This window comes from Durio zibethinus, chromosome 4 (genome assembly GCF_047325235.1).
Source record: "Durio zibethinus cultivar Kanyao isolate XHJ-2024 chromosome 4, ASM4732523v1, whole genome shotgun sequence".
Taxonomy (NCBI): domain Eukaryota; kingdom Viridiplantae; phylum Streptophyta; class Magnoliopsida; order Malvales; family Malvaceae; genus Durio; species Durio zibethinus.
The window spans coordinates 33,631,318-33,656,474 of NC_143165.1; the positions used below are offsets into that span (position 1 = coordinate 33,631,318).

The 25,157-nt window shown below is 30.0% G+C and overlaps 3 protein-coding genes and 1 non-coding gene across 7 annotated transcripts; 2 read left to right on the forward strand and 2 right to left on the reverse strand.

The window, feature by feature from the left end:
* Positions 1 to 608: 608 nt before the first annotated feature.
* LOC111287581 (thioredoxin O2, mitochondrial-like) lies at positions 609 to 3,463 on the forward strand. 2 transcript variants are annotated; one of them, XM_089759981.1, is made up of 5 exons: positions 610 to 940; positions 1,050 to 1,168; positions 1,281 to 1,360; positions 1,975 to 2,019; positions 3,221 to 3,463. In XM_089759981.1, the coding sequence occupies exons 1-5, from the start codon at positions 684 to 686 to the stop codon at positions 3,320 to 3,322; spliced, it is 603 nt and encodes a 200-aa protein (XP_089616107.1). In that variant the 5' UTR covers positions 610 to 683; the 3' UTR covers positions 3,323 to 3,463. The 2 variants fall into 2 exon arrangements, with proteins under 2 accessions (XP_089616108.1, XP_089616107.1); XM_089759982.1 differs by lacking the exon at positions 1,975 to 2,019 and having other exon boundaries at positions 609 to 940.
* Positions 3,464 to 4,429: 966 nt separating this feature from the next.
* TRNAK-CUU (transfer RNA lysine (anticodon CUU)) lies at positions 4,430 to 4,502 on the reverse strand. Its single transcript has one exon. It is a non-coding gene; the product is annotated as a tRNA-Lys (tRNA).
* A 136-nt stretch (positions 4,503 to 4,638) lies between these two features.
* Positions 4,639 to 9,648, reverse strand: LOC111287877 (U-box domain-containing protein 6-like). 3 transcript variants are annotated; one of them, XM_089759983.1, is made up of 6 exons: positions 9,378 to 9,648; positions 8,203 to 8,267; positions 7,672 to 7,857; positions 7,359 to 7,466; positions 5,872 to 7,052; positions 4,639 to 5,580 (listed from the first exon to the last, which is right to left on the reverse strand). In XM_089759983.1, the coding sequence occupies exons 2-6, from the start codon at positions 8,251 to 8,253 to the stop codon at positions 4,785 to 4,787; spliced, it is 2,322 nt and encodes a 773-aa protein (XP_089616109.1). In that variant the 5' UTR covers positions 8,254 to 8,267; positions 9,378 to 9,648; the 3' UTR covers positions 4,639 to 4,784. The 3 variants fall into 3 exon arrangements, with proteins under 3 accessions (XP_089616109.1, XP_022734285.2, XP_022734286.2); XM_022878550.2 differs by having other exon boundaries at positions 8,203 to 8,280; XM_022878551.2 differs by having other exon boundaries at positions 8,203 to 8,302.
* Positions 9,649 to 21,111: 11,463 nt separating this feature from the next.
* LOC111288211 (proteasome subunit beta type-5) lies at positions 21,112 to 24,461 on the forward strand. The gene is made up of 8 exons (XM_022878997.2): positions 21,112 to 21,285; positions 21,414 to 21,553; positions 21,652 to 21,781; positions 22,021 to 22,127; positions 22,995 to 23,129; positions 23,240 to 23,343; positions 23,895 to 23,995; positions 24,099 to 24,461. The coding sequence occupies exons 2-8, from the start codon at positions 21,440 to 21,442 to the stop codon at positions 24,224 to 24,226; spliced, it is 819 nt and encodes a 272-aa protein (XP_022734732.2). The 5' UTR covers positions 21,112 to 21,285; positions 21,414 to 21,439; the 3' UTR covers positions 24,227 to 24,461.
* Positions 24,462 to 25,157: the final 696 nt, after the last annotated feature.

The window sequence follows — 25,157 nt, forward strand, 5'->3', positions numbered from 1 at the left end:
GCTGTAGTCTATGGAACATTTTGGTAAAGTCCCTTAAAGAACCAAACTTCGCAACTGAATCAACATTAAAAGCTAGTGTTTTGGGGTGATTTTCAAAAAGCCACAAAGCTGATGCATAAAACCCGTCTCTGTCTGACTTTCCGGTTCCTCTTACACCTCTCAAGTTGCACACAAGTTTGAGAGCAGTCAATGAATTTTGCTCCCAAGCTGATTTCAATCTGCCTGTTACTTCATCCGATGTTGTGTCAGGAACCATATGGAAAAAGAAATCCAAATTTATTTAAATATATTAAAAATTATATTAAAATAATACATAAAAAATTAAAATTTAAAAATTAATAAATCAAATCTAATTAAAATCATATGAAAATTCTATTGAAATTTAAATCAAAATTTTAAAAATATAATTTAATTTAGTATCCGAAAAATGGAATTTAATCCAGACCACAACGGTATTACCCTATACTTGACCAAATTATGTTTGGGCTTTGAAAATGCCTAAACCAGGCCTTTCCAACTCTCAATTAAAGTTTATAAGAAAGGCCCGGAAAAAGCCCAAAACAAAGCCCCGTAGTCGCTTCCCGCGCCAACCTGGAAATTAGAAACTACAAACCGGACTCACTCGGGAACTACGACTTCCGCTTCCGGTTAGAAACGAAAGAGATACTGAGAAAGAAAAAAAAATGAGAGGGAAATCGATTATCAATCCGTTTCTTCTTCGTCGTGCCTGCAATATCCGATCGATTTCTTCTTCTTTTTCTCGGTTTCCTTTGAACCAGAATTACCTACTTTCAACCCCAAAAACAAATCCTTCAATCCCCATAAAACCCATTCCAGTTTTCACCTCTTTCACCTCTCAAAACCTTACTCTCTTCAGACCCTTCTCGGACTCACCCGCTGATTTCTACTCACCACCCCCATCCGAATCCGAATCGCCGCTAGCTAAATTTTTATTTTATTTTTTGCCATTGTTAGATTTTTGCTTCGAACATCGAAAAAAAAAAGAGTAAAAAATGTTTTTTTAGTATATAATTTGGTTCTTTAATTTCAGTTCCACCGAATGTTGTCCCCGTTAAGTCAGAAGAAGAGTTCGATACTGCACTTAGCAAAGCTGAAGGCGAATCCATGCCGGCTGTTTTCTACTTCACTGCTACATGGTGCGCCCCTTGTAAGTTTTTCTAACTCTTAGTTTTTATTTTTTATTTTTTATTTTCTAATATCAAAGGACAAAGGCATTGACTTTGTTTCATTAACATTTGTTGTGTTCCATCTCTTTGCAGGCCGATTCATCGCTCCGGTCGTGGACGAGTTGGCTCGGAGAAACCCTCATGTAACAACGTATAAGTTGGATATCGATGAGGTCAAAAATGATTCTTTCTTTTTTTTATGTTGATTGAATATATCATCACTGATTGCCTTTTATATGGAACTTAGAATAATAATGTATTATCAGTTCTAGATTTGGGTATTCTTCCATTGGCTTTAAATTGAAAATGTTTCTGTTGTAGGGTTCATTGTGTGTCATTCAAAGTAGTTTCACTTTGAATTGACTTCCTTGTTGTAACGTGAATCTATAAATTTCAGCTTTTCACTTATTTGATCACGATGATTTATACGGGAGTATTTTTTGGAAAGGAAATAGTATGATTCTGTTTCATGTTTGAGATTGAAATGTTTGATAATACAAGGGCATATCTTAGAGATTTTCATGTTAAGTTTTCTTGAGAAAAGTTATAAATTTTACTGACTGAATTTTTTGATGTCATTTTTATATGTAAATTGCATAGTGATACCTGAGAAAGCTTTTGAATGTCATGAACAATGCATTATTTTGTGCTCTTCACTTTTGGTTTACTTTTATTGCTGATTATAATTAGAAGCTAAAATTTTTGTTCTTTATTTTTGTGCATTTGAGAAGTACTATTCTGACAATAAGTGTTCTTAGCTGGAGCTAATATTGTTGACATGATGCAGGAAGCCCTTGCAAGCAAATTGAAAACTCTAAATGTTACAGCTGTGGTAAATAATTTCATTCTTTTTATTTGACATTTATTTGAATTTTGATTGTTAAATAATTCAGTTTTTGCGACTATTTTCGTGTTCTTCAAATGGTGAGAAACTAGTTAAGCAGTTGTTGAATAAGTATGATTTCTATTTCTAGTTTCAGTTTAAAATCTTAGTTTTGGTTTTGCAGTAAGTTTAAGTTCTTTTTATAGTTATGATTAGTATAGTAGTTAGTAATTGTATAAGATGTCTGTATGCATTATAATTATTGGTTATATCAGCGGTCATATATAAGTTTCATTTTCTTAACTTTATGAAGCATTTTGAGTATATCAATTGAGAAATTATTGCAAGTACTTGTGTCACAGTCTGTATACTCGAGTTGATCATGGGATATAAGGGTTACACCACATTCTTTGTAAGGTGCCTTTTTTAGGATAAAATCGTGAGGTCAAGGGGATCGAAGTGGATAATACCTCACAAGGGTGTAAACCGTAACAATTAGGTTGATCTGGGACATTGGATGAGTCTATGCTCGGGTTCTAAAGTTGCGCGGCTTTGAGGTTAAGTCTCGATCTGTGATAATTGATATCAGACCAGCTCTAAGGATTGAAGCAGATAATACTTCATAAATGTGTGAATCGTAATAGTTAGGCTAATTTAGGATGCTGGATGAGTCTATGCTCGGGTCCTAAAGTCACGCAGGCCTGGAGGTTGAGTCTTGACCTGTGACAAGGGTATCAAAGCCAGCTCTAGGGGTACTAGAGATATGCCATTGAGGATGGTGGGTTCTCGTTGGAATGGAGAGGATGTTATGGTCTTAAGGAAGAGCCATGAATCTCACATCAACTATGCACTAGAGTTGATCATGGGATATAAGGATTCACACCACCTTCTCTTTGTGAGGTGTCTTTTGTGGGATAAAATTGTGAAGTCAAGTGGGTTGAAGCGGACAACACCTCACAAGGGTGTGAACCGTAACAATTAAGTTGATCTGAGACGTTGGATGAATCCATATTCGGATCCTAGAGTCGTGCAAACTTGAAGGTTGAGTCTTGACCCATGACACTTGTTCTCTACCTGCCATTGCAATTTTAATATTCAGATAAGATACTTTTTAGTATGGTATATTAAGTTTTTAAGAGTTTTTTCTATTCTTTAATGAACACAAACACAATTCTTTCCTGCTTCACTAAATTTTCATCTTTGGCTGCAGCCGACTTTCCATTTCTTTAAAGAAGGCAAAAAAGAGGATGAAGTTGTTGGTGGTGATGCTACGCGCATAGTTCAAACAATGAAAAACCTCTACGAGAAGTGATCATTCTTGGCGCTCTAATTTCCCTAAGTTGTCTAACCTAGTTCATAAGTTGCAGTACAGATTTCGCTGCTTTCTTGAACATGAGCTTATGATGTTGATATAACGTTCACTAAATTATTCAATTTTTGTATTCTGGTTGAACTTTTACATTCCTGTTCCGCATTTTCTGCCTTTTATAAATGGTTAGAAGCTAAGGCTTTTTTTGTTTCGCAAAAAATAACTTTTCAAAAATAATTTTTAAAAATTGTTTACATTTTTTAAATTGAAAAAGATTTTTTGTTATTTGAATGAGTTAATAAAAAAATGTTTTTTGTTGTTTGGTTGTTTTTTGAAAAATTTTTATTCAAATATTATTAATATAACTATTAAAATATTAAAAATTATTTATTATTAAAATATATTAAAATTATTAATATTAAAAAATAATTATATATTAATAATAATATTTAATATTAAAATATTATGTTAAATATAAAATTATTTAAAATAAAATTATTTATTATTTTTATATTATTTATTAATAATATTATTATAATATTCATTAATTAAATTAATAATATTTAATATTATTTATTAATATATTATATTAATAGTATATTATTTATTTATATAATATTATTTATAAATAAAATTATGCTAAAAAATATTGATAAATAGTTCAACTCATAAATAATTTTTTTTCATAAAATATATTTTTCTTTTCAAATCTGTAAGATAATTTTTAAAAAAATGATTTCATTTATCATTAATCATGAAGTCATTTTTTGTTGATTCAATTAATTTTTCGTTAAATAAAGATATGAAAATATAAAAATTATTTTTCACAAAACAAACATATCCTAAATATAACTGAAAACTCTTTGATAATGTCTAGTGCTTTGATTCTTAATGCATGCTTATATGCATTCTCTACAACTAATATAACCGGTGCAAAAGATACTTCGTATTGAATTAACATATGACTTGCTACTTTTTATTCTTCCTATATGAAAAAACAACAAACACCACTCCACTCATTGCTTTGATGGAATCAAACTGAAACTAGAGACGCCATTTGAGCAAAATTCTGACATCACAGACCGGTAAAGGTTTAAAAATCCAAATGCACGCCCACCGTGGGGCTCGAACCCACGACCACAAGGTTAAGAGCCTTGCGCTCTACCGACTGAGCTAGACGGGCAAGTTGAGGTTCTTGCCTAATATTTTCCAATATATTCCTTGAAGAAATTGCCACGTTTTTGGAAGACGAATTTAACCCTACATTATCACATCATAATACATGTATTCCTATCCAGAAATGGAGAAGACGCAAAAAACCATAAATTACAGAGGACCTGTACATTTCTGCTTCTCTATGATAACCAACAAGGAAAAAAAGAAAAAGATAAATTATGTCCATTTGAACAGGACATGAGAAATAGAAAAGAAGATACAAGGCAAATTTACAATAGCTTGTCACACTTTAATGCTGGCAAACAGAGTAGCTCTTGCTTTTCCACAGAAAGCTCCAGGCTTTCCCCATTTTTCTTCTTGATACCGATTTACAGAATGGCTTGGATTCGGGAGCTGAGGCTGGAGCAGGTATGGGATCTTGAGTGCTTTCTACTTGCTGGTTTATGTCTGCAGGCGGATGATCTCGTTGCCGCTGCTCCCGAAAGAGCATCAGAAGTTTTTGCGCTTTCTCCTTCCCTCTTGTTGTCCCATTTACTGAAATTGACACCAATGCAGGAATCACACCTTCTTGTAGGACTATTTGACTACATTTCTCATTTCCATTACAAAGAAGTAGAACGCATGAAACAGCTTGCTCTTGCTCAATCGGTTCCCCAGCATCCAGAACTGATGCCAGACCACTTATGAGACCAGAGGCTGATACCATCTCATCTTTTCCTGCTTGACTTGAAGCTAAATTTAGCAAAACTGCAATGGATTTCTCTGTCCAGGCATGGTCACCTGAGACCAGAAGCGACTGGAGGCCATTGACTATGCCAGCAGAAAGAAGGCTCGGAATATTGGAGTGCAAGGTAGAGAGGTTATAAAGAGTGTGAATGGCATCAAGCTTGCATTGTGGATCAGTTTCACCTTCAAGTAGCTGAACAAAGAATGGGACAGCCTTACTTGAGCCTATGATAGACTTGGCTTGCTCAAGGCAAGACATATTAAGATAGAGAGCAGTTGCTGATTCATGGGCATTGGAGTTGCAAAGCATATTCTCCAGCAATTGAATCACTCCAGCTGCTAACATCAATTCCTTGTTCCTGATTTTTTTTATTTAAAAAAAAAGGAGAAAGAAAACTAAATAAGATTCAGCTTAATAATTATATATATAATTTCAATCAATCATAAGGAATAACAGTGTTTAAAATGAAATACATGACAATGTTCTTTCCCCCTCGTATTCATTAGGATCCTTTACCCTACATCAATGAATCAAAGAGTAAAAGCATTTTGCCAAAGGCTAAGCCTAGGAGGAAAAGAAAACCTGTATTGCGTGCAAATATCCATGTTTGGATCTAACTAAGCAAAGGCATAAAGCACAAGTAACAAACCTGTTATTGTTGACAGCAAGGTTAAAGAGAGCCATTGCACCACTATCCTGAGCCATTGTGTCCCCTTCATGCACAGCTGACTCTAGAAATCGCAATAATCCCTCAACAAGGCCATTAGCCCCCATAAAAATCCTGGCCTCCTCATCATCTTTCAGCAAAAGCCTTATTTGTTCCACAACTTTGCACCTTTTTCTCAAGTTCTCTTCTTCATTCAGGACAGATAGGACATCCTGATATCTTTCTATCACATTAAGCTCAGAAACCTCCTCCTGTGGACATGGAGATTCATTTTCAGCTTCATTTCCTTCCACTTCCTCAATGGTACCACTCTCCTCTAAAGGAACAACCTTAGCCCCCTTTAAGTTGCATGAACCAACACTATCCATTGATCTTGAATTTGCAGTCTCAGACTCAGACAAGGCCAGTCTCCAGTAGTTAAGATCAAGAGACTCTGGGGGACCATTGGGAATAGGAACTCCATTCTGTTCACACCAGCTAGCAATGAGACCCTTAACACAGTAATTAGGAGTCAAAGAGAGATGTGGGAGCTTCTGTTGAGTCTTTGGGCAGGTGTTGTGCCCATCATAAAACCATTTCTCAATGCAGATCCTTTCATATGTCTGTCCAGAAGCAATTATGACTGGGTCATGCATAAGCTGCAATGATATTGGACATCGTAATTCTTCAGGTGGAAGGGATATCTGGGCAGATCTCCTAATATTTGGCTTGAAACTGAAAGAACTGAGCTTTGATAGATGCCGCTCAAATGCCTGGCCATTACCACCAGCCCCTCCATCCTCAAGAGAACCCAGGACAGTGGGGGAACAAGGTGTTGAACCCTGCGAATCATTATCATCTGAAACCTCACTTCGAAATAACTTCGAGTATTTTCTCATGAGATGTAAAAGATAAGCCACAATAGATTCCTTCCTCTTGTCTTCCTCTGCACGAGCTCTTTCTATCAGCTTCTTGAGAGACCTTCTTTCAGTTAGGGCTGCTCTAGAAGAAGTGATACCAAGTCTAGTAGCAGCCTGGTGAAAAGACTCAAGCTCATGGTTGTCATTACAGTCATCAAATTTTCTCCCATGCTGGAGTAATGCAATTATTTCATCACCAACTTGCTTCTCAGATGGATCAAGTGAGAAAAGAGTCCCCTCAAGTTCACTGACAATCTCTAAAATCTGAAGCCAATCAAGTAATCAGGAATACTGTGAGTATACAGACAAGAGCAACAGCTACTACAGGGTGTCACATAGGAAGGATCATATTGCAGGTAACTGCAATACAACCATGACACAGCATATTTCCTTAAAAAAAAAGATCTTCTTAATTTGAATAAGAATTAGGAGTTATAAAATGCACTGAGATAATTGGGATAAAACACCAGCGGGCAAACAACAAGTAATGAAACTGCTTGCTTATTTTTTTAAATACTCAAAAAATTAAATAATCTTTGCAGTCTCAAACCAGGAAGGGGGAATCATTACCTGACATCCAATGGACTCTGGAACTATATCTTCTACTCGCTTAAGACTATCAATAAGAGCATATTTTGCCTTCTCAAATTTTACAAGAACAGAATCTCCAGTAATAGCCTACATGAGAAGAACAATACCATTAGTAACCATTATCTATGAGAGAAAAAACATGGTGGAAAACAACTATAACATTGAAAAATCATTTTGTGAATGTATCAAACAAAAGTAAAAACCAATACTGTAAGAATACACGAGTACATACACAATTATGCATGTATATATCCTCTGTGTGTGTTTTTGTGTGCACAAAAGAAACATTTACCAAGTAAAGTTTACTACAAGTTGAACAGTGTTGAAGAACATTTTTGGCCTTCTCTAGGGCTATATGCAATGAGCATAAAGCCTGAATGCCAGATTTGCTCCTAGGCCGTGCTGCTTCCAAGGAAGGGAATATGGACAAGGCTTTGCAATAAATTGCTGAAAGTGTCTTGCACATATCTCCATGTAACTGCATAAGAAGAAATTCAGAATAGAAGTAAGAAAACTGTTAACATTAAGCACAGTTTGCCTTCTTTCTCCTAAAATAACAAATGAAACAAGATTCAACCGTTACTGCGGCCCAAAACAAAAGGCTTTTGATTTTAAGAAAACAAGTTAAAAAATATAAACTTAAGAGATGGATTGATGCCAACAAAAGGATTATGTAAAAAGTACATTCACAAAATAAAAGAAGTAACCAGTGGGCATATCCCCATTTTTGTGAAGTTAACTAGAATTAAAAAAACAGCACGTGAAGAAAATGGCAGTTCCAATTCTTCAAAGTTAACATATCCAAATGCTATCAAATTCGTACCTTGGCATCACTAGCTGCAAATAGGTTCTCTTCAACCTCAGAAATATCCATTATTTTAGCGTTCACTGCAGGAAACCACTAAAATGCAAATCTATATCAACTGAAATGCAAGAGGAAAATAGAACAGAGTCAGATAGGTTAAACTCTAACTGTTAAATTTTATTTCAAAAACAACACAACAAAATGTTCAAATGACATGGACAACTTTAAAGTTCCATCCTCTTAGCTAACATAAAAATCTGGAAAATTCATTTTATTTCTCTTTGGCAAAAAAATTCATGACCAACCATGCATCATGAACACCAATAAAAAATTTTCTCAACCCCGTCTTTGGTTGCGTTGAACAAAATCAAGCTTTGTGCATTTCAGTTTTCCTAAAAGACGCACCTCAATAAAGCAAATGACTTCCTAGTCTCTCTTCAATGGTTCCTTAGCGATATATATATATAAACAATAGAACTATTATTCAGAAAAAATTCACACTTTCGTACTATGAAAAATAAAAGATCACATACGTGAAATGGACAATGAAAAGACCTCCACATAAAAGAAATACACTAGGCAATATGAGCATTCTTGAATAAGCAAACGATCTGGACATTAGCAAACAAAATTATACATGCAAGAAAAATAGTATTGCAGAAATTTGATTTTGATTTAGACATTTCATCAAACACTGGAAGATGAAACCTGGAAAGAAGATTTCCAATAAGAAACGAAAACTTATGATTGGTTTTAAGAAAGAAGAAACAATTTAACTTACAATTCATTAAACAACGGAAATATTCGAGAATCTCAAAGAAGTAAAGAAACAGTTAAAGACAGAATCTAAGATTGTTTGGAAAATGATTTTGTAAAAGCCCAGAGATCTTAACCGAGACAAGACACGAGAATCAACAGCAGCTTCAATTGATATTCCAAAACAGGCAAAAACCAGAAACCCAAAAAACATAGTAACAAATAAAAGACTAAGCAAAGTAAAACAACCTATAACGGAACGCGGATTTTCCGGCGGAGATTGCAAAAAAACAGAAAAAACAGAAACGCACCAAACACGGAATTACAAAAACAAAATCCTTCCTATTTTCAAACTCACGTACAGAAAAAAAAAAATCTTTTTGAAGAAAAATTAAAATGCAATTGAATCTAAGTCAGCGTTCCAAAAAAAAACATACCCGGAAAAACGGAGGTAGCCAGGGAGGCTTCATATAAAAGATCATTTAGAGAAAAAATGAAGGGCCAAAGAGGGAATTAGGATTCCGATGATCCCATCCCATTGTTCAGTTAGGTTTTTGGATTCGAAATTTTGTTGTCCGAAGTAGCGAATTTCTCAGAGTAGATAGTAAGAAGGAATCCAGAGAGAGGAAGATTTGGTGTTTGGTTTCTGAAAGTGGGGTAAATGGGAAGGAAAATTGGGAAATAAAATAACAACTGCGAGAGTGGAATGAGTTTTTGGAGAGACAAAGTATTAGTATTTAACAATTGTTTAATTAGTTTCTCAAAAAAAAAAAAATTTGTTTAATTAGAAGACATTAAAAAATGGTTTTTTGAAATTTGGGGGGTCTTTGAATTTCTTGTTTATGTCTCCCCTTGCTCGACGGCCGACAGTTGCCGACCTCCTTGTTTGTCGGTAGCGAATCCGACCATAAATTCTATCAAATGACTCGATTGTCCCTTTGTGATCATAAAAATAACAAGGGAAAGTTTCAGAACTGGTTTTTTTTTAGTTTGTAAAGTTTTTTATTATAAATAATTAAATAAATTAAAATATTTTATTACATAAATTAAATTTAAAATTTTTTAAAATTTTTATTTTTTTTAAATAAATATTTCTAATTTTTATATCAATAAAATATTTATCATTTAATAAATATAAATTATTTGAATTAAAAATAATATTTTTAATATTTTTTACATGTTATTAATTTTTACATTAAATTTTATTAATCTCTCAATTTGTATTTTTTATTAACTCATTTTTTTAAAATAATTTCATAAATTTCACTTAAAACTTCCATTTAAATTTTATCCACAACAACTAACCTTTTTCTTCTTTGACTTCTATATTGTTTTGTCGTCATCTCACTTAAATTCACATTATAATATTTTGTCATAAAAATTATAATTTAAAAATAGAAAAACTATGAATTAAAATTTAAATTTATTAATTATTATTTTTTAAATAATTATATTAAATCAATTAAATTAAATTTTGAAATTATATTTAGATTTTGACATTAACTGTTATGATTCTAACTCCAAAAATAAGAGAGAATCAATAAATAATTATTAATCTAAAAATGTGAATTCTAGTAAATGATTTTAAAATTAAAGAATCAAACAGAAACAATGATAACATATAAATGTTGCAAATTTTAAAAAATAAAAAATTTGATGAGTTTCATTCAAATCATTTTGAAGTATATTATATTTCAAACATCTTTTATCATTTTTTCATGAATACAAAATTCTTTTATTCTTGGCAAAAAAATAAAATAAAAATAATTAGTTTATAGTCTATTTAATAAAATTTATTTAATTTCTTAATTGACTTGAGGAAATTAATAAAGGTTATATATTATGCAATATAATTTTTATTTTTTCCTTTAATATGCTTAAGTATTCATAAAAAAAAAAAACTTAAATGATGTTTTATTTTTTTTTATTATTATTCAATAAAGCTTAATTGTTATAGGTTCATAAGGGTGTCAACGAGTAGGGTATGCATTGAGAAAAGCATTCCTCATCCTTATTTTAATTTTTTATATTATACTATCTTCATACTTATATTCAATTGATATTTTAAATTTATCCACATCTATATCACATGGGTATTTAATTGGTAGATGTAATACTCATACTTAAAGCTTTTTAAAATATATATAATTTTTTTTTGTTTTTTATTTTTATCTTCCACATTTAAATAATTTTTTTTATAAATATGTATTTTTAAAATATAAATATATTAATTTTACTAAATCTAAAATAAAAATTTTATTATTAAATAAAAATTAAATTTATTAAATATATAAATATATTTAAAGTACGAAACGAATGCTATATTACTTATCTCCATGCTCAGACCTAATTAAAAATTTAAAACTATACCTATCAGTGTCTCTATCCCTAAAATCTAATACACATCATAATCTTTATTTGGGTAAAATATCTTATTTCCATTGGATTTGGATAAAATTAATATCTTTAACTTAACTTCATAAATGAACAAATTTGACAATTTTTAAAAACAACTTATTTTAGTTTGATAAACTAAAATGATATAAAGTGATTGTTTTTTATAGCAATATGAAAGTTTTGACAAAAAAAAAAAGTAGCAATCAAAAAATAGAAAATTAGGTGGTAGATGTCGGGATTTAATTTTTAAATCTATTAGATATTATATTCTTAAAGATGATTGTATAAACTAACTAAATTAAAATTTGGATTTAAAAATAAAGTGATGGTGAATGATAGATCATCTTTGGAGCTTAGGAGGCCATGGACCTCCAAAAATTTTGAATTTTTTTATACATATAATTTTTTAATAATTTTGATTTTTTTATAAAAACATTAGTTTGGCCCTTCAATTTTAAATTTATTATGTTATTATGAATCATTCTTTATTCCATATATTTATATTGGATATATAACAACAAAATTATTAATATCTAAATGCTACAACTTTTTAATTTGGATTTATTTATTATAAATTATTTTCAATTTAAAATGAATAAATTTGTCATTATTATATTTTCACAAAACAAGTAGATTTAAGTTTAACATGTATAAAAGAATTATAATAACTAAAATTGAATTGACAAATATATAATTATAATCATTTTTTTTCAATCAATATTTTTTTCTTATTATATTTTGCATGCTTATTTTCTTTGAAAATGGTTACATGCTAAAATAATTAATATAATTACCTTAAGTTTCTTTTCATTTTTCATAATGTAAAAATACCATATAAAAAATTAAAAGGTTTAAATTTATTCTATCAAAATCTTTACTTTATTATTCTGAATAATTTTTTATTTAAAAAAGGCTTTTACATTTTTTTACTTTAATAATTAAAATATTAAATATGATAAGATAATGTGTTAACGATGTAAAAATAATAATTTTATTTTTATAAATAATATTGCTAATGATTCATAAGTATAAATTGTAAAACCAACTACTTAATATATTTATTTTGATATATATATATTTATATATTAGCATATTTATAATTATAACTTTTGTTATAATATTTTACATTTAAATTATTTTTCTATTATTAATAGATTTGATATATTTTAAAAATTTATTATTGTAAAATATTATTTAACCCATCAAAATTAAATGTCAAGATCCTTTACTGACAATGATGAAGACTATATAAGTTTCTTTTTCTCCTTCCTTTCTTAAAAACTCATGGTGTCATCAATTTCTTTATTGGGAATAACTAGTTTAGTTTCTTTTAATTAGTTTATAATATTTAGTTATAAAGATTTTATTGGCTAAATTAATTAAAAGAATTATCTCATAAACTCTACTAGCAAAATTAAAAGGCTGATATAGTCATTTAAAATGTATTTAAATATGGAATAATAATATTTAATTAAATACTTCACATCTTAAGCTAAAATATAGCTAGGATGAAAGAAGAGTTAATAATTATCTTTTCTTTTATCAATGTGAGGTTAATTTAACAGTGCTGGAATTGATTTTAGAATTGAATGATTTGAGTTTGAACTTAATTGTAGTTCAAAAAATAAATTTTTGATTAAAGAGTATAAAAAAATCTCTAAATTATAATAAAAAAATTATTCAAAATTTTTTTATTACAATCAATCAATTTCGTCAATATTTATTTATATTTAATTAAAATTTTATTTAAATTAAAAAATTAACATCATTAATTTTTTATTAATTAAGAGAAAATTTTATGTGACGTACATAAAATAAAAAGAAGTTTAATATGTAAGAAAATTAAATAAATAAATTTTTTTTATCTATTTTATTTATTTCTCTCTTTTCAAGGTTTCTATAAAAATTTAATTGATTGTAATTTGAAAATTGGTGGAATTAAATTTTGTTTATTTAAAAATTTAATTGAATAGAAATAAAAAATTAAAAGTTTGAATAATTGTAATAAAATATTAAAAAATTAAATATATATTAAGTTATAATTGAATGACATTTTTGACCTTTCATTTTTATTTTTATTTTCCTTTAAACCCCTAAGCAGAGCATGTGCTTTTTGGCGTTAAGCCTCTGATAAACCTATGCAACCATGTGCCCCAAAGATACAATAGAAACAAACCAACACAAAAAAAGGCATTGCGAGCGCATTTCGGGGAAAAAGGAAACTAACTTTGATTTCATTGGCGGCAGTATGTTTCAATGCAGGAGCACGGAGGCGGGAATCTCTTATTATGTTCTGATTATAATAACATGAGCCCGCCCAACTATCCAAGTGGGTATGTTTTAACCACCAATTTTAACTGCCGGCCCCCAAAATTATTTACCCACAGATCCGACAGTCAGTGAATTCGCTGTTGGTTTTTCCAGTTTTGCATCGCTGCCCAATCAACGGAGAAAAAACCGTCATCCCATTATTATTCTCATAAAAACAGAACGACGTCCAATCAGACGAGCAATTCACGCCACCTGTTGCCAAGTTTCCCATGCCCTCGCTTTAACTTCGAGGAGCGTGCTGTTCACGACCCATTATCGGATTGTCTATCATCTGCCTTGTCCTCGTGCAGAAATAGTCCTGTCAACGGAGTTTCTTTATTTCTTTGGTTGAAAATTCGAACCATGCACCATCTTCGTCTTGTCCAATCTTAGTTCATTAAAAAGCGAAGTCAGATATATTTGTCTCAATCACATCATTTCATTAAATTTAAATGACAACTATAGTAGACTTTTTTTTTTTCATTAAAAGTTTTATAATAAAAATATTTATTGATGGTCGCTTATGAATTTTTGGTTGATTTTAGCATATTTAATACGTGTTTTGAATTCGACGCACTAAATATATTGTTTACGCAATGTTCATTTTGGAGTAAAGTTGTTATAACTTTGATCCAAGAAGTTGAAAAGCTAATAATTAAACGCAATTACCACGTGGAACAAATATTATTGTGATAGTTTGGGCTTTCCATCTTATGCTTGAAGCCAATCATCTCGTTAAAAAATAACAGTTGAGATCGAACTCTTTGGGTGCTTTCCTTTTCATGTTTTATCCATGCAAGGTATATATTATTTTTAAAATAAATAAATAAATATATATGTGTGTGTGAAAAACATAAAATGCATTATTATTATCGAGCAATTTTTCGATAAACTCGAGCTGATCCTCAAGCCAATGGTCGAACTCAATTATAAATTAATAAACTCAGACGTTTGAAAGGTTAATTAAGTCTATATAATATATATATATATATACACGAGAATATTTTGAATGTATTATTAAAAAAATAATATTAATATCATAAATTATTTTTAAATTATAATGAAATAATCAATATAGTATATGAATTTTATAAATATATAATGTAATATTTAAATTATGAATCTATTAATTAATGTGACATTTGAATAATTATTTTTATTATTTGAAATCAGTCACGTTAGATATGAGTATTATATTAATTAATATATTTATAATTTAAGTATCATATTAAAAATTTTTAAAATTTATATATCATATTAAATATTTTACTATAATTTAAAGATTATTGATGACATTAACAAAAAAAAAAATTTATAAGTTATTTGTAGTTCAAAGGTGAAGATGTAACTTATTCACTAGCCATAGGGGTGATTTATTCAATGGAAATTGAAAATGCTATGTTTGTTTGTGTTCTTTAGGTTTTTTAATGGTAATTTTTTTGCCACAAATATTTTAATGGTAATATAGGTCGGAGAAATTAAATGTAGATCAAAAGTTACAATGCAATTTAATATAATTGGAGGGAAGTATGCTTTTGGACGTGAAAAGCTATGAAAATTTTTTATTCCGATCAATGAGGTTGATATATAAATAAAATTATTTCATTAATTATCGTAAAATATTTAAATTTTATAAATAAGATTAAAAAACCTCTCTCTATATATTGTTGCAATTTTTTTATTTTAATATATAAAATGCGCATAATCCATGAAATAGAAAAAAAGTTTTGGTTCGAAATTAAAACTTTTATATTTTTTAAAAACATTTTAACTAAGAAAATGAGAAATATTGTTGCAATTTGCAAAGCAAATGGAGCACATCTATCTCCCAACAACGTTAATGCTGGCTACTTTATTTTTATTTTTTCTTTAAAATGGGACACAAACAAATGTGTGTCAAGAAACTTTGAAAATTTCATTTGTCATGATTAGGGGTGTAAATGATATATTAGTACTCGTAAGCTATTCAGGTTCGATTCGAATAAAACTCGAATTCGATTCGATTATTATCGAGTCGAGCTCGAGCTTGAGTAGCTCGACTTATCGATCAAACTGACTTTGAGTATTCTGATACCCGACTCAAGTAGCTTGCGAGTCTAATTAAGCTTTTATATTTAAAATTTTTTATTATTTTAATTAATAAAATATATCGAATTCGAGTTCGAACTCGAGCACAAATAATCGAACTCTTGTCGAATATAAGAATCGAGCTTATTTTAACATATTAATCGAGTTTAATCGAACGAGTACGAGTAATTCGCTTTCGATCACGAATCGAGCTCGAGGTAAAAAAATGAAACTCGATCGAGTTCAAGTCGAGTATCGAGTTGAGAGCCGAACTCGAGCTCAAACTTCTCACTGTATCGACTTGATTCGACTCGATTACAACTCTAATCATGATCATATTCTAATTATGTCAAACGGCAAAACAAAACATTATCCAATTTTTTTTTTTAAGTTTTAAATTTACTCTCAAACCCCCTATCTTATTATATATTCAATTAAAAAAATTACGTAAATTTAACGAAAATAAATTTGATTGGAACGATTTGAGAAAAAAATGTACTGGATAAAACCTAAGATCCCTTACTGCTAAAAAAAATTGTCAACCAATTGATAAGATCAAATAGTAAATAGTAATAATAAATATTATTCTCATAAACAAAGAAAAGAGATTTGGACCCATAATTTTATTGATCAACGTTTAATTTTTAATAGTCTCAAATAAATGTATATATAATCTTACTTTATAAGAAATATAAAAATAAAAATATGATTAAACACATAATATAAAAAGGTTTAGATAAAAGTAATAAGTAGCTCCATACTATATATAGCAATAAAGGAAAGTGGCAGCAGTTAAATTCTATAATTATATAAAAGAAAAACCACCTAAAATTAAGTTTGTGAAACACTAATTTTCAATGAAAAAATATCATATAATAATTATACAAATTTTATACACATACATAAAAAAATCTGACTCCACTAGAATCAAAGGATTTGATCTAACAGTTCAGAAAAAACTAGGGTCAAAATGGGAGCATTTTATTTATAATTTTTTTATTATAATATTATAATTATTTAATTAGAATAAAGATTTATATAAAAATCCACTAAAATCATTACTTCTAAATATAAATTTTATATAAAGTTTTGATAAAATTTTATATAATTTTAATTTATAATTAATCAATTGTACTAAATATATAATTGTTATAATGGATATATTTTGAAATCCAAGGCACATATATCTAGAGCTGTCATCGGGTCGAGTTCGGGACATGTTTTGTTTGTCTCGAACTCAATCCGACTACATGTGTTATCAAATTTGAACTCAATTTTATTTAAATTTTTTTTTTATTTTTTATACCCAACATCGATCAGATATTATATAAATCATATTCAGCTCGATTCGAAATTAATAAAATATTATTTTTTAAATATAAATATTTTAAAAAATTATTATATAAATATATATAAATAAAAAATTAAATAATTAATTAAAAAATAATTTTTTATATAATATCGGATCGAATCATATTTACTTAAAACTCGAACTCAATTCGATTTAACCAAAAATCTGAATTTCAAATAAAAAATATCCCGTAAAGTCATATCGAATCAAAAACCATTGAAAATGGATTAAATTGTCGGCCTACGTATGTCTTGACCGATACCAATGGTATGAGCCGAAGGAAGCACAAGGAAATCAAAGGTGTTTTGGGTCAAAAGTCAGATTTTATTTATTATTTTCTTACGGGGAAAAATAGGCATCTTAATGGGCGGCTCCATAATTTCTTGCCCCGTGATATAAGGCGAGATGTGATCTCTCATATTTTCAATTTTTAAATATAAATTAAGCCCATTAATTATTATTATTATTATTATTCACATGTCAACAAATTTGAATTGGTTGATAAGATTTCAATATTTTATTTATAAAATTTAAATTTGAATCCTATTGCTTATAGTTCTTTTTTATAGATGATTTGTAAATTTAATGAAAGTCTTTTAATCTTAAACTTAAAAAATCTCCTCTCATCTTAAATTTTTTTTACTGAAAAGATCAATATATTTTTAGGAAATCGTAATGTATGAATAAAAAAAAATTGATTGTAAAAATAATTTTATTATATATAATTTTTTTAAAGTGATTATATAAATTAACTAGATTTATTCAATAATTAATTTTTATAAATGTACCTAATAAAATATATGTTAACTCTCTAATTTTATTTGTGATATTCAAAAATAAAAACTGAGGTATAAAATAATAACCCAAGTAGTAAATACTAATTCCTATGATTTAGAAGTGTTTATAAACAAAGTCAAATTGGGTTTGATTCATACTTTATAGTAATAGTTTATATACTTGTTAAGATTCAATTCAATATGATATTTTGATTTTTAAAATTTTTTCAAATTGATTAAAGGTGAAAAAATAAATTATAAATTAATCCACTCATTAATTTTAATTTGTATAATAAAAAATAAAAATTTTTTAATATAATATTTAAATAAAAATTTACATATATATACTATATAATTATAATATTTTAATTATATATATTTTATTCGAGTTGGTGCGAATTTTTGTTGTCTAAATTTGATATGAAATTTAAGTAAATCTAAAAATTATATTTAAATTTATTTAATGTACCTTAATTTTTTTATCTAAACTTTCTTAAAATTTGAATGAACCTTTAAATTTAATTAGATAGATACTGTGACATTGAAGAGTTCTACTATGACTTTAAAAAAGAAATAAATTTTGATTATTTTTTCTTGAGCAAGAAAATGAAACATTCGCTTGGGTCCAAGAGCTAGATAACAAATTGTTTAAATTCAAGGGTTTGAAACTTTTGAAGTGACATTGAAAGGGATGGCCCTGTCCTTAAAAGGATTAATCCAAAATGTCTTTTTTTTTTTTTTTTTCATTCTATAGTTAGATTGGAATTATTAATAGGAAACAACCCATTCCAGCTAATTATTGTGTTTTTCATAATGTTGTTTGGTGCTTTGATTTGTTAATTCTTCTAGGTGAATTTGAAGCATAAATGAATCATTAATAACTAGCAAAAACAATGTAAAGGTTATAAGTTAAATGATATCAACTCAATCAATGAATTAATAAAAAATAAAATTATAGAATAAAAATATGTATTAATAAGATCATATTAATAATTTAATTTCTTAGAAAATAAACTTAAGAGTCCACACTTTTAAACCCATTTTCCCACTTTTTATTTGAAAAATTTATACATACAATTATTGGACCAACAACAAACAAATGAAATCATATATCTTTTAAATTATATTAAAAATATTTTAATTCTGATAAACGAAACTCTTTGTTTATGAACTAAACTTGTTTAATGGTTATTTTTAATCGGCCCGAACAAAGAAGCAGTACACATTATTAGATTTGAGTACTAAACCAAACTCCATTACAATGAAACTCTAAATTAAAAAAAAAAAAAACTTTAGTTGAACACATTAATTAATGAAAAAAATAAAATGTCCTCGAGACACATTTATATCATAGTTAATAGAATTTGATATTTTAATTTAGAGATTTTAAAATATTATTAAAATGACATGACGGTAATTTTTTTTAAATTTTTAATATATTCTTAAATATTTTACATTATATATTTTGATAAAGAGTACATCATGTATCTCAATTCTCTCGAACCTATAATTTTTAAATATTAATTTTAATAATATAATAATTGATTCAAAAATTAATCAAGATGTTATTTTAAAATGACAGTAGATTTTCTTTTACACAAAAAAATTATCATAACTATTCATTTCTCCCCCAAGAATTTAAAACAATCCACACCATGCAAAAGAGTATCCTCGAAAGAATTCACAGCCAAGCATTATTAAATTTTCTGTAGCTGCCTTCAAAATCAAAATCATTAGGCGGGACCTCAACTAATCTGGTTCACCAATCTGCATCAACCAAGGGGTATTAAGTTACTTTATTTTGGAACAAGTTACCGTTTGGTTTTTCTCATGATTACATTGTCTGGGGCAACCCTGATTTACTCCCCGAAGTAAAACATAGTTCGGTTGGTTTTTTTTTTTTTTTTTTAACCACATATCTCTGTTTAAAAGCTTTTCTGGTAACAAATATAAAGCTGGAAACAAGCTGTGTCGATGGATTATAGGGTAGGGTAGTGGATGGGTTGTGTACAAACAATGCAAGGCAATGATAAAGTGGGATTATGTAGGTCAGTGATCACCTGCTGCATGTGGTTCTGGAAATGTTGGTTGCATCGTCCACGTTCTTTGCATGAAAACTACTTTAGCATTTAAAACCTCCATTGCTTTGATTTGGAGGGCTGAGGCTGATTAAAAGGCTTTGTTTCTTCAATTCGGCCGCCCTGTCTGTCCTGTTTGTAAGGGCAAGTTCGTAGTTGGACCAAAAAAGAATAACTCTCGTTTGGTTTAATTGGTTCTTTTTCAACGTTCAAACCTCACACTCATTCCAAGGATTCAAGAGGGATGATTTTTAGTTGGGTCTATTGATTGAAGAAATGGAAATCATAAGAGAAACCCCCAACTTTTGTCCCCAAAACCATAACCAAAAGTCTTTTTCAAAATAAAAATCCACGTAATAACTAAAAATATCTCAAATTCAAATGTTACAAGGAACAAAAACTATTTAACTTTTGGTTACTTTATGGCAATTAATTTCATAAAACATTACAAGAAAACAACTGTTTAACGTCTTGTCACTAAAAACCCATTTTTACTGATGAAATTTCAACGGAAAAAGAGAAATAAAAAATTTGAAGATTTCAATGGAATCCCATTTGGCAATTACGTCAAAATTTATCAATGGAACTGAATTCTATCGATAAAATTTGACATCATTTTAGTACTTTTGATGCATTAATTTTTATGAAATTTCTACAAAATTCCACTGATAACAAGAGTATTATAGACGAATTTTTGTGTGCTATTGCGATAACCATTCAATCCAATACTTTTATTTACTATATTTAACCTTGATCCGGTGACATAATCATCTCAAGTGAATGATCTTAAACCAACTAATGAGACAATGCGGTGGCAATTTCGTTAAAACGGAATTAACCAAATTAATCGGAGAAATTTGGTTTAGTTCAAAAGTAAGCTTGATTAAATCAATTAATTCATTTAATATATTTTTAAAATTTTTTAATCTATTAACCTGATTAACAGATCAAATTCTATAGATTGATATAAGCGTATAAGAATTAGAGCAAATCGTCACATTAATTTTTTTTTCTTAAATTCCGTAAAAATTGAAGAATTTCAAACAATTTGGGATAAAAAAAAACGCTTATATTAATTCATATCATTAGATTGATTAACCCAATTGAAAGCCCAGTCCATTTAACCCAATTTGCTCTTGGTGGCTCATAGGTGAAAGGTGATGATCCCTCTGGCTTTGGAAGGAGAAACTTCAATCTCAGTTTAGGGTTCTTGGATTGGATCTCGGCCCATCTGGGACGACCCAATCACACTTTCCATTCGCAAAAGAAAACTCCAATTCTCGTCCTGCACATTTTTCCGTCTGCATCTCACTCGATCTTTCTTCTGTTTTTTCGTTTTCCGATCATCGGCAATCTGATAGTGAAGGTAATCTTCTTGTATCGCAAATTTTTTTTTTTGGGTATTAATGTTTTGACAGGGCATGTTTTTCTACCCTAGGGTTTAATTATCATAAAACTCATAGAATTTCCTAATTCAATCTCTCTGTTCTGTAGAATTGTTTTTTTATTAAGAACTAAAGATGAAGCTTGACACAAGCGGTCTAGAATTGGCTGCGCCTGTCTGGGGTGCTCCTAATGAGCTTGTTGATGGGTTTTCGGCTGCTCCGGCGTTCGAGGTCCCAAATACCACTGATGTGAGTTAAATCCTCTTGTAATTGGTAGTATTATTTTTTTTTTCTGAGAGAAAGACGGAGCTTTACGGCTTTTTTTATGTTTGGTTGTTGTATTGCAGTTTGATGGTTTTCAGAAAGAAGCTATTAAGATGGTGAAACCTGCTAAGGGTACCACCACGCTTGCCTTCATTTTTAAGGAAGGTGTCATGGTTGCTGCTGATTCTAGAGCTAGCATGGGAGGCTATATCTGTATATCTTTTTTTTTTTAACTTTGGTTATGACTAATTTGCAAGAATTATTGAATTGAATTGCGTGGTGGATCTTTTTGGTTCAGAAATTTCATTGTAGGGAAAATTTATTTATGGTCATTGTGATTAAACCTTGAAATTAAAAATTTCTAGATATTTTGCAATCTTCTATTTCTTTTCGTTGTTTTCCAATGTTAATATTGAATTGTGATTACCATTTTCCCCCCTAATTGTTGGCAGCATCACAGTCAGTGAAGAAAATTATTGAAATCAATCCTTACATGCTTGGCACAATGGCTGGTGGAGCTGCTGACTGCCAGTTTTGGCACAGAAATTTAGGCATCAGGGTAATGAAATAAAGAATTTCCCTCTTGTCAGTGGGCTCCGTCTAGGTTCTTTTTTTGTGTTAGGTGCATATTGTTTGCTATATACTTTTGTATTTTTGCATTTGCTTGTTGTGTAAGGAATTATAGAGAAAAAGTAGCCTATTGGTGGCTTTATGCAGAATGGGCTATATTGACATTCTATTCTTGCTTTTTTCATTGATACTTGTGTATTGCAGTTTTTCTAAAACATGGATAGCGAGAGTAAGCCTGCATTTCAAAGGCTTAAGATGATTATTTTCGTTGGCTCTAAAATCAAACTACAGATGTCCTGCTTTTCCTAAAACACATGTATGAGAACAAATGAAGTTGATAAAAGAGTAATGCCTAGTAATGGCTAATTGGTTTCAACATCCTTTTTAAATGTGACTTGCACATAGAGATTAACCCTTTTAAGTTCTAACTAAGCAAACTTTTATGCATGATATTGATATCTATGACTATGACTGTGACTATATGTGTTTGCACTTGAGCACTCGTAGCCTAAGTGAATGTAGATTTCTAATATTAGGTCTTTTCCCTAGTTATTAAAACAAACTTTGGAGGATGAAGTTTGTTAAAATGAGTTCAGGCATTCTTCCTGATTGATTAGGTGGTTAAATTTAATGCGTTCTATTTGCCTAATTGCCTAGCTATCAAATTAGAAAAGAAAATGGAGCACTCGGGTGTTATTCTGATGTGTGCCTTATCTTTGGTGCCAATATCACAAGACAATGCACAACCTTCCTCACTTTCGTTTATCTTAAAAATCTCGTATGCCCCATGATTGTGATTTTCCAATTTCCCTTACATATATGAAGTGCTAATGGATAATCATTTGTTATGATCTAGTGCCGGCTGCATGAATTGGCAAACAAGCGTAGAATTTCTGTTACAGGGGCATCAAAACTGTTGGCAAACATTCTCTATTCTTACCGAGGAATGGGACTGTCAATTGGAACCATGATTGCCGGATGGGATGAAACGGTATTCGAAACTAAATTTTACTCTATTTTCCTGCCTTCCTTTCCTTTTTCCCCCTTGCATTCTATGCTTATGCCTGCATGTTTTGACGTGCTGCATAATTTGGATTCTAGGGTCCTGGACTGTACTATGTGGACAGTGAAGGGGGAAGGTTAAAGGGAATGCGTTTCTCTGTTGGATCTGGTTCACCATATGCATATGGTGTGCTGGATAATGGGTATGCATTTTTCTCCCTTTTCTTTCATAGAAATTGTTCCTTTGATAAATGCAAATATTATGATGTAAAAGTTATCATGGTCTCCTCCTTGTAAAGTTAGATTTAAGAATAAGTTCATTCAATAGACATTAAGAAACATACACACCAATGGAGGAGGAACATGTAGAGGAAACCTGTTAAATGCTTTATATTTGTGTTCTGGCTCTATTTACTTCCAATTCTTGTGGTTGAAAACGTTGGTTGTCTTGTCTGTGGTTTGATAATAAGCATACTTTGCTGCCTAATCAAAGCTTTATCTGTAATGTAACTCTGTCTCAATTGATTCTTTTTGATTGGCATAGTCAAAGATAACATCACTGTTCCTGTCACTAATTCTAAAACTGTGTCTTACTTCAACTTGCTTGGCTCCTATCAAGTAAATCAAAAGATTTTCTCTTCTTCCATGCCCATTTTATTAGATTATGCTTTACCTTTCTGTTTTTGTCTTATACTATGCTTAGCTCTATGTATCCATAATTAATAATTTCTATTCTGGATGGCATTGGTGCTAGCTATCGGTATGATATGTCAGTTGAAGAAGCGGCAGAGTTGGCCAGAAGAGCTATTTATCATGCCACATTCCGAGATGGAGCCAGTGGTGGTGTTGCTAGCGGTACTCCCTGTCTCTTTCTCAAGTCTTAAAAAATAAATTCTCTAGATGATTCTGTTTTATGTACGTGTGTATACTACTTTTAATGACTTTTCTTTTTAATCAGTTTACCATGTGGGACCAAATGGCTGGAAGAAGCTATCTGGAGATGATGTTGGAGAACTTCACTACAAATACTATCCAGTGATGCCAAGCACGGTAGAACAGGAAATGGTTGAAATAGCTGGGGCATAGGAGTCTGCTCAACCTAGACCTAGTTGAGGTGTTTTCATTCATAGATCAATCAATGGGATAGATTCTGATACTATGAAACAGAGTTTCGTCTATTTACTTTGAAATTAGCCTGAAATTTTACTGATAGACCTGGGTTCAAGTTAATGTTATAAGAATGCTTCCCATCATTTCGATCATTTCATCTGTTTGTCATTGTCGATGTTGAAAATTTTTAATGAATCTCTACTTTTAGCTACCCCAAATGTTGAATTATTTTTTCTCTAGGGTCTGGCATTATGGTAACGAATTACGATTACAGATCTTACTCCACAAGTCATTTGGCTAGGAAATGGGTTAGTGGTATTTCCACTTCCCATCGAAGTTTGGTTCCCTGCAAAATGTGAAAAAAGGAGGAATGCATGTACTTCGTCATCAGCTCGGTAAGAGCTTACTTAAGCAAGTTGTAATCCATGAGTGGACTGCGGAATCAATCAAGCGAGGAAAGCAAGGTTTCAATTGCAATGGGCTACTTATGGTGATGAAGATGGATTTTAACAGGTGATCCCATATTTTAAGCCCATTTACCCAGTTCAATTGGAGAGTAGATGTTTGTTGTATGTATCGGTTCAACGTTTCTGAACAGTTAAAACTTAAAACCAACAATGACATGGGAAGTGAGACTTGATATGCCCCGAAAGGAAAAAAAAAAAAAATGGAATTGAAATAGAATTTTGAGTTACATCGGCCCATGTGCTCATGAGAAAAGTTGAATAAACAAACTACAACCCATTTTATATACAGGGTGGATATAGCCCATGAGTCAAGAAAGATGAGTGGAGGTTCTGTTTTGAAATTAAAATCTGTCTTTGAGCTTTTTAATCAGTAGATCAAGAAGTTAAAGAACATAAAATATATCTATTTCTCATTAAGCAAAGATTTCTTTATATTATTT

Excerpts from the sequence above, each read along its gene's own strand:
- LOC111288211 (XM_022878997.2), top strand. The coding sequence starts at position 21,440 with ATGAAGCTTGACACAAGCGGTCTAGAATTGGCTGCGCCTGTCTGGGGT. Across the intron at positions 21,782-22,020 it reads TAGCATGGGAGGCTATATCT|CATCACAGTCAGTGAAGAAA; the intron begins GTATATCTTTTT and ends AATTGTTGGCAG. Across the intron at positions 23,344-23,894 it reads TATGGTGTGCTGGATAATGG|CTATCGGTATGATATGTCAG; the intron begins GTATGCATTTTT and ends CATTGGTGCTAG.
- LOC111287581 (XM_089759981.1), top strand. The coding sequence starts at position 684 with ATGAGAGGGAAATCGATTATCAATCCGTTTCTTCTTCGTCGTGCCTGC. Across the intron at positions 1,169-1,280 it reads TGCTACATGGTGCGCCCCTT|GCCGATTCATCGCTCCGGTC; the intron begins GTAAGTTTTTCT and ends ATCTCTTTGCAG. Across the intron at positions 1,361-1,974 it reads ATAAGTTGGATATCGATGAG|GAAGCCCTTGCAAGCAAATT; the intron begins GTCAAAAATGAT and ends GACATGATGCAG.
- LOC111287877 (XM_022878550.2), bottom strand. The coding sequence starts at position 9,422 with ATGATCTTTTATATGAAGCCTCCCTGGCTACCTCCGTTTTTCCGG. Across the intron at positions 7,858-8,202 it reads TTGCAGCTAGTGATGCCAAG|TTACATGGAGATATGTGCAA; the intron begins GTACGAATTTGA and ends CTTCTTATGCAG. Across the intron at positions 7,467-7,671 it reads CTTGTAGTAAACTTTACTTG|GCTATTACTGGAGATTCTGT; the intron begins GTAAATGTTTCT and ends CTTCTCATGTAG.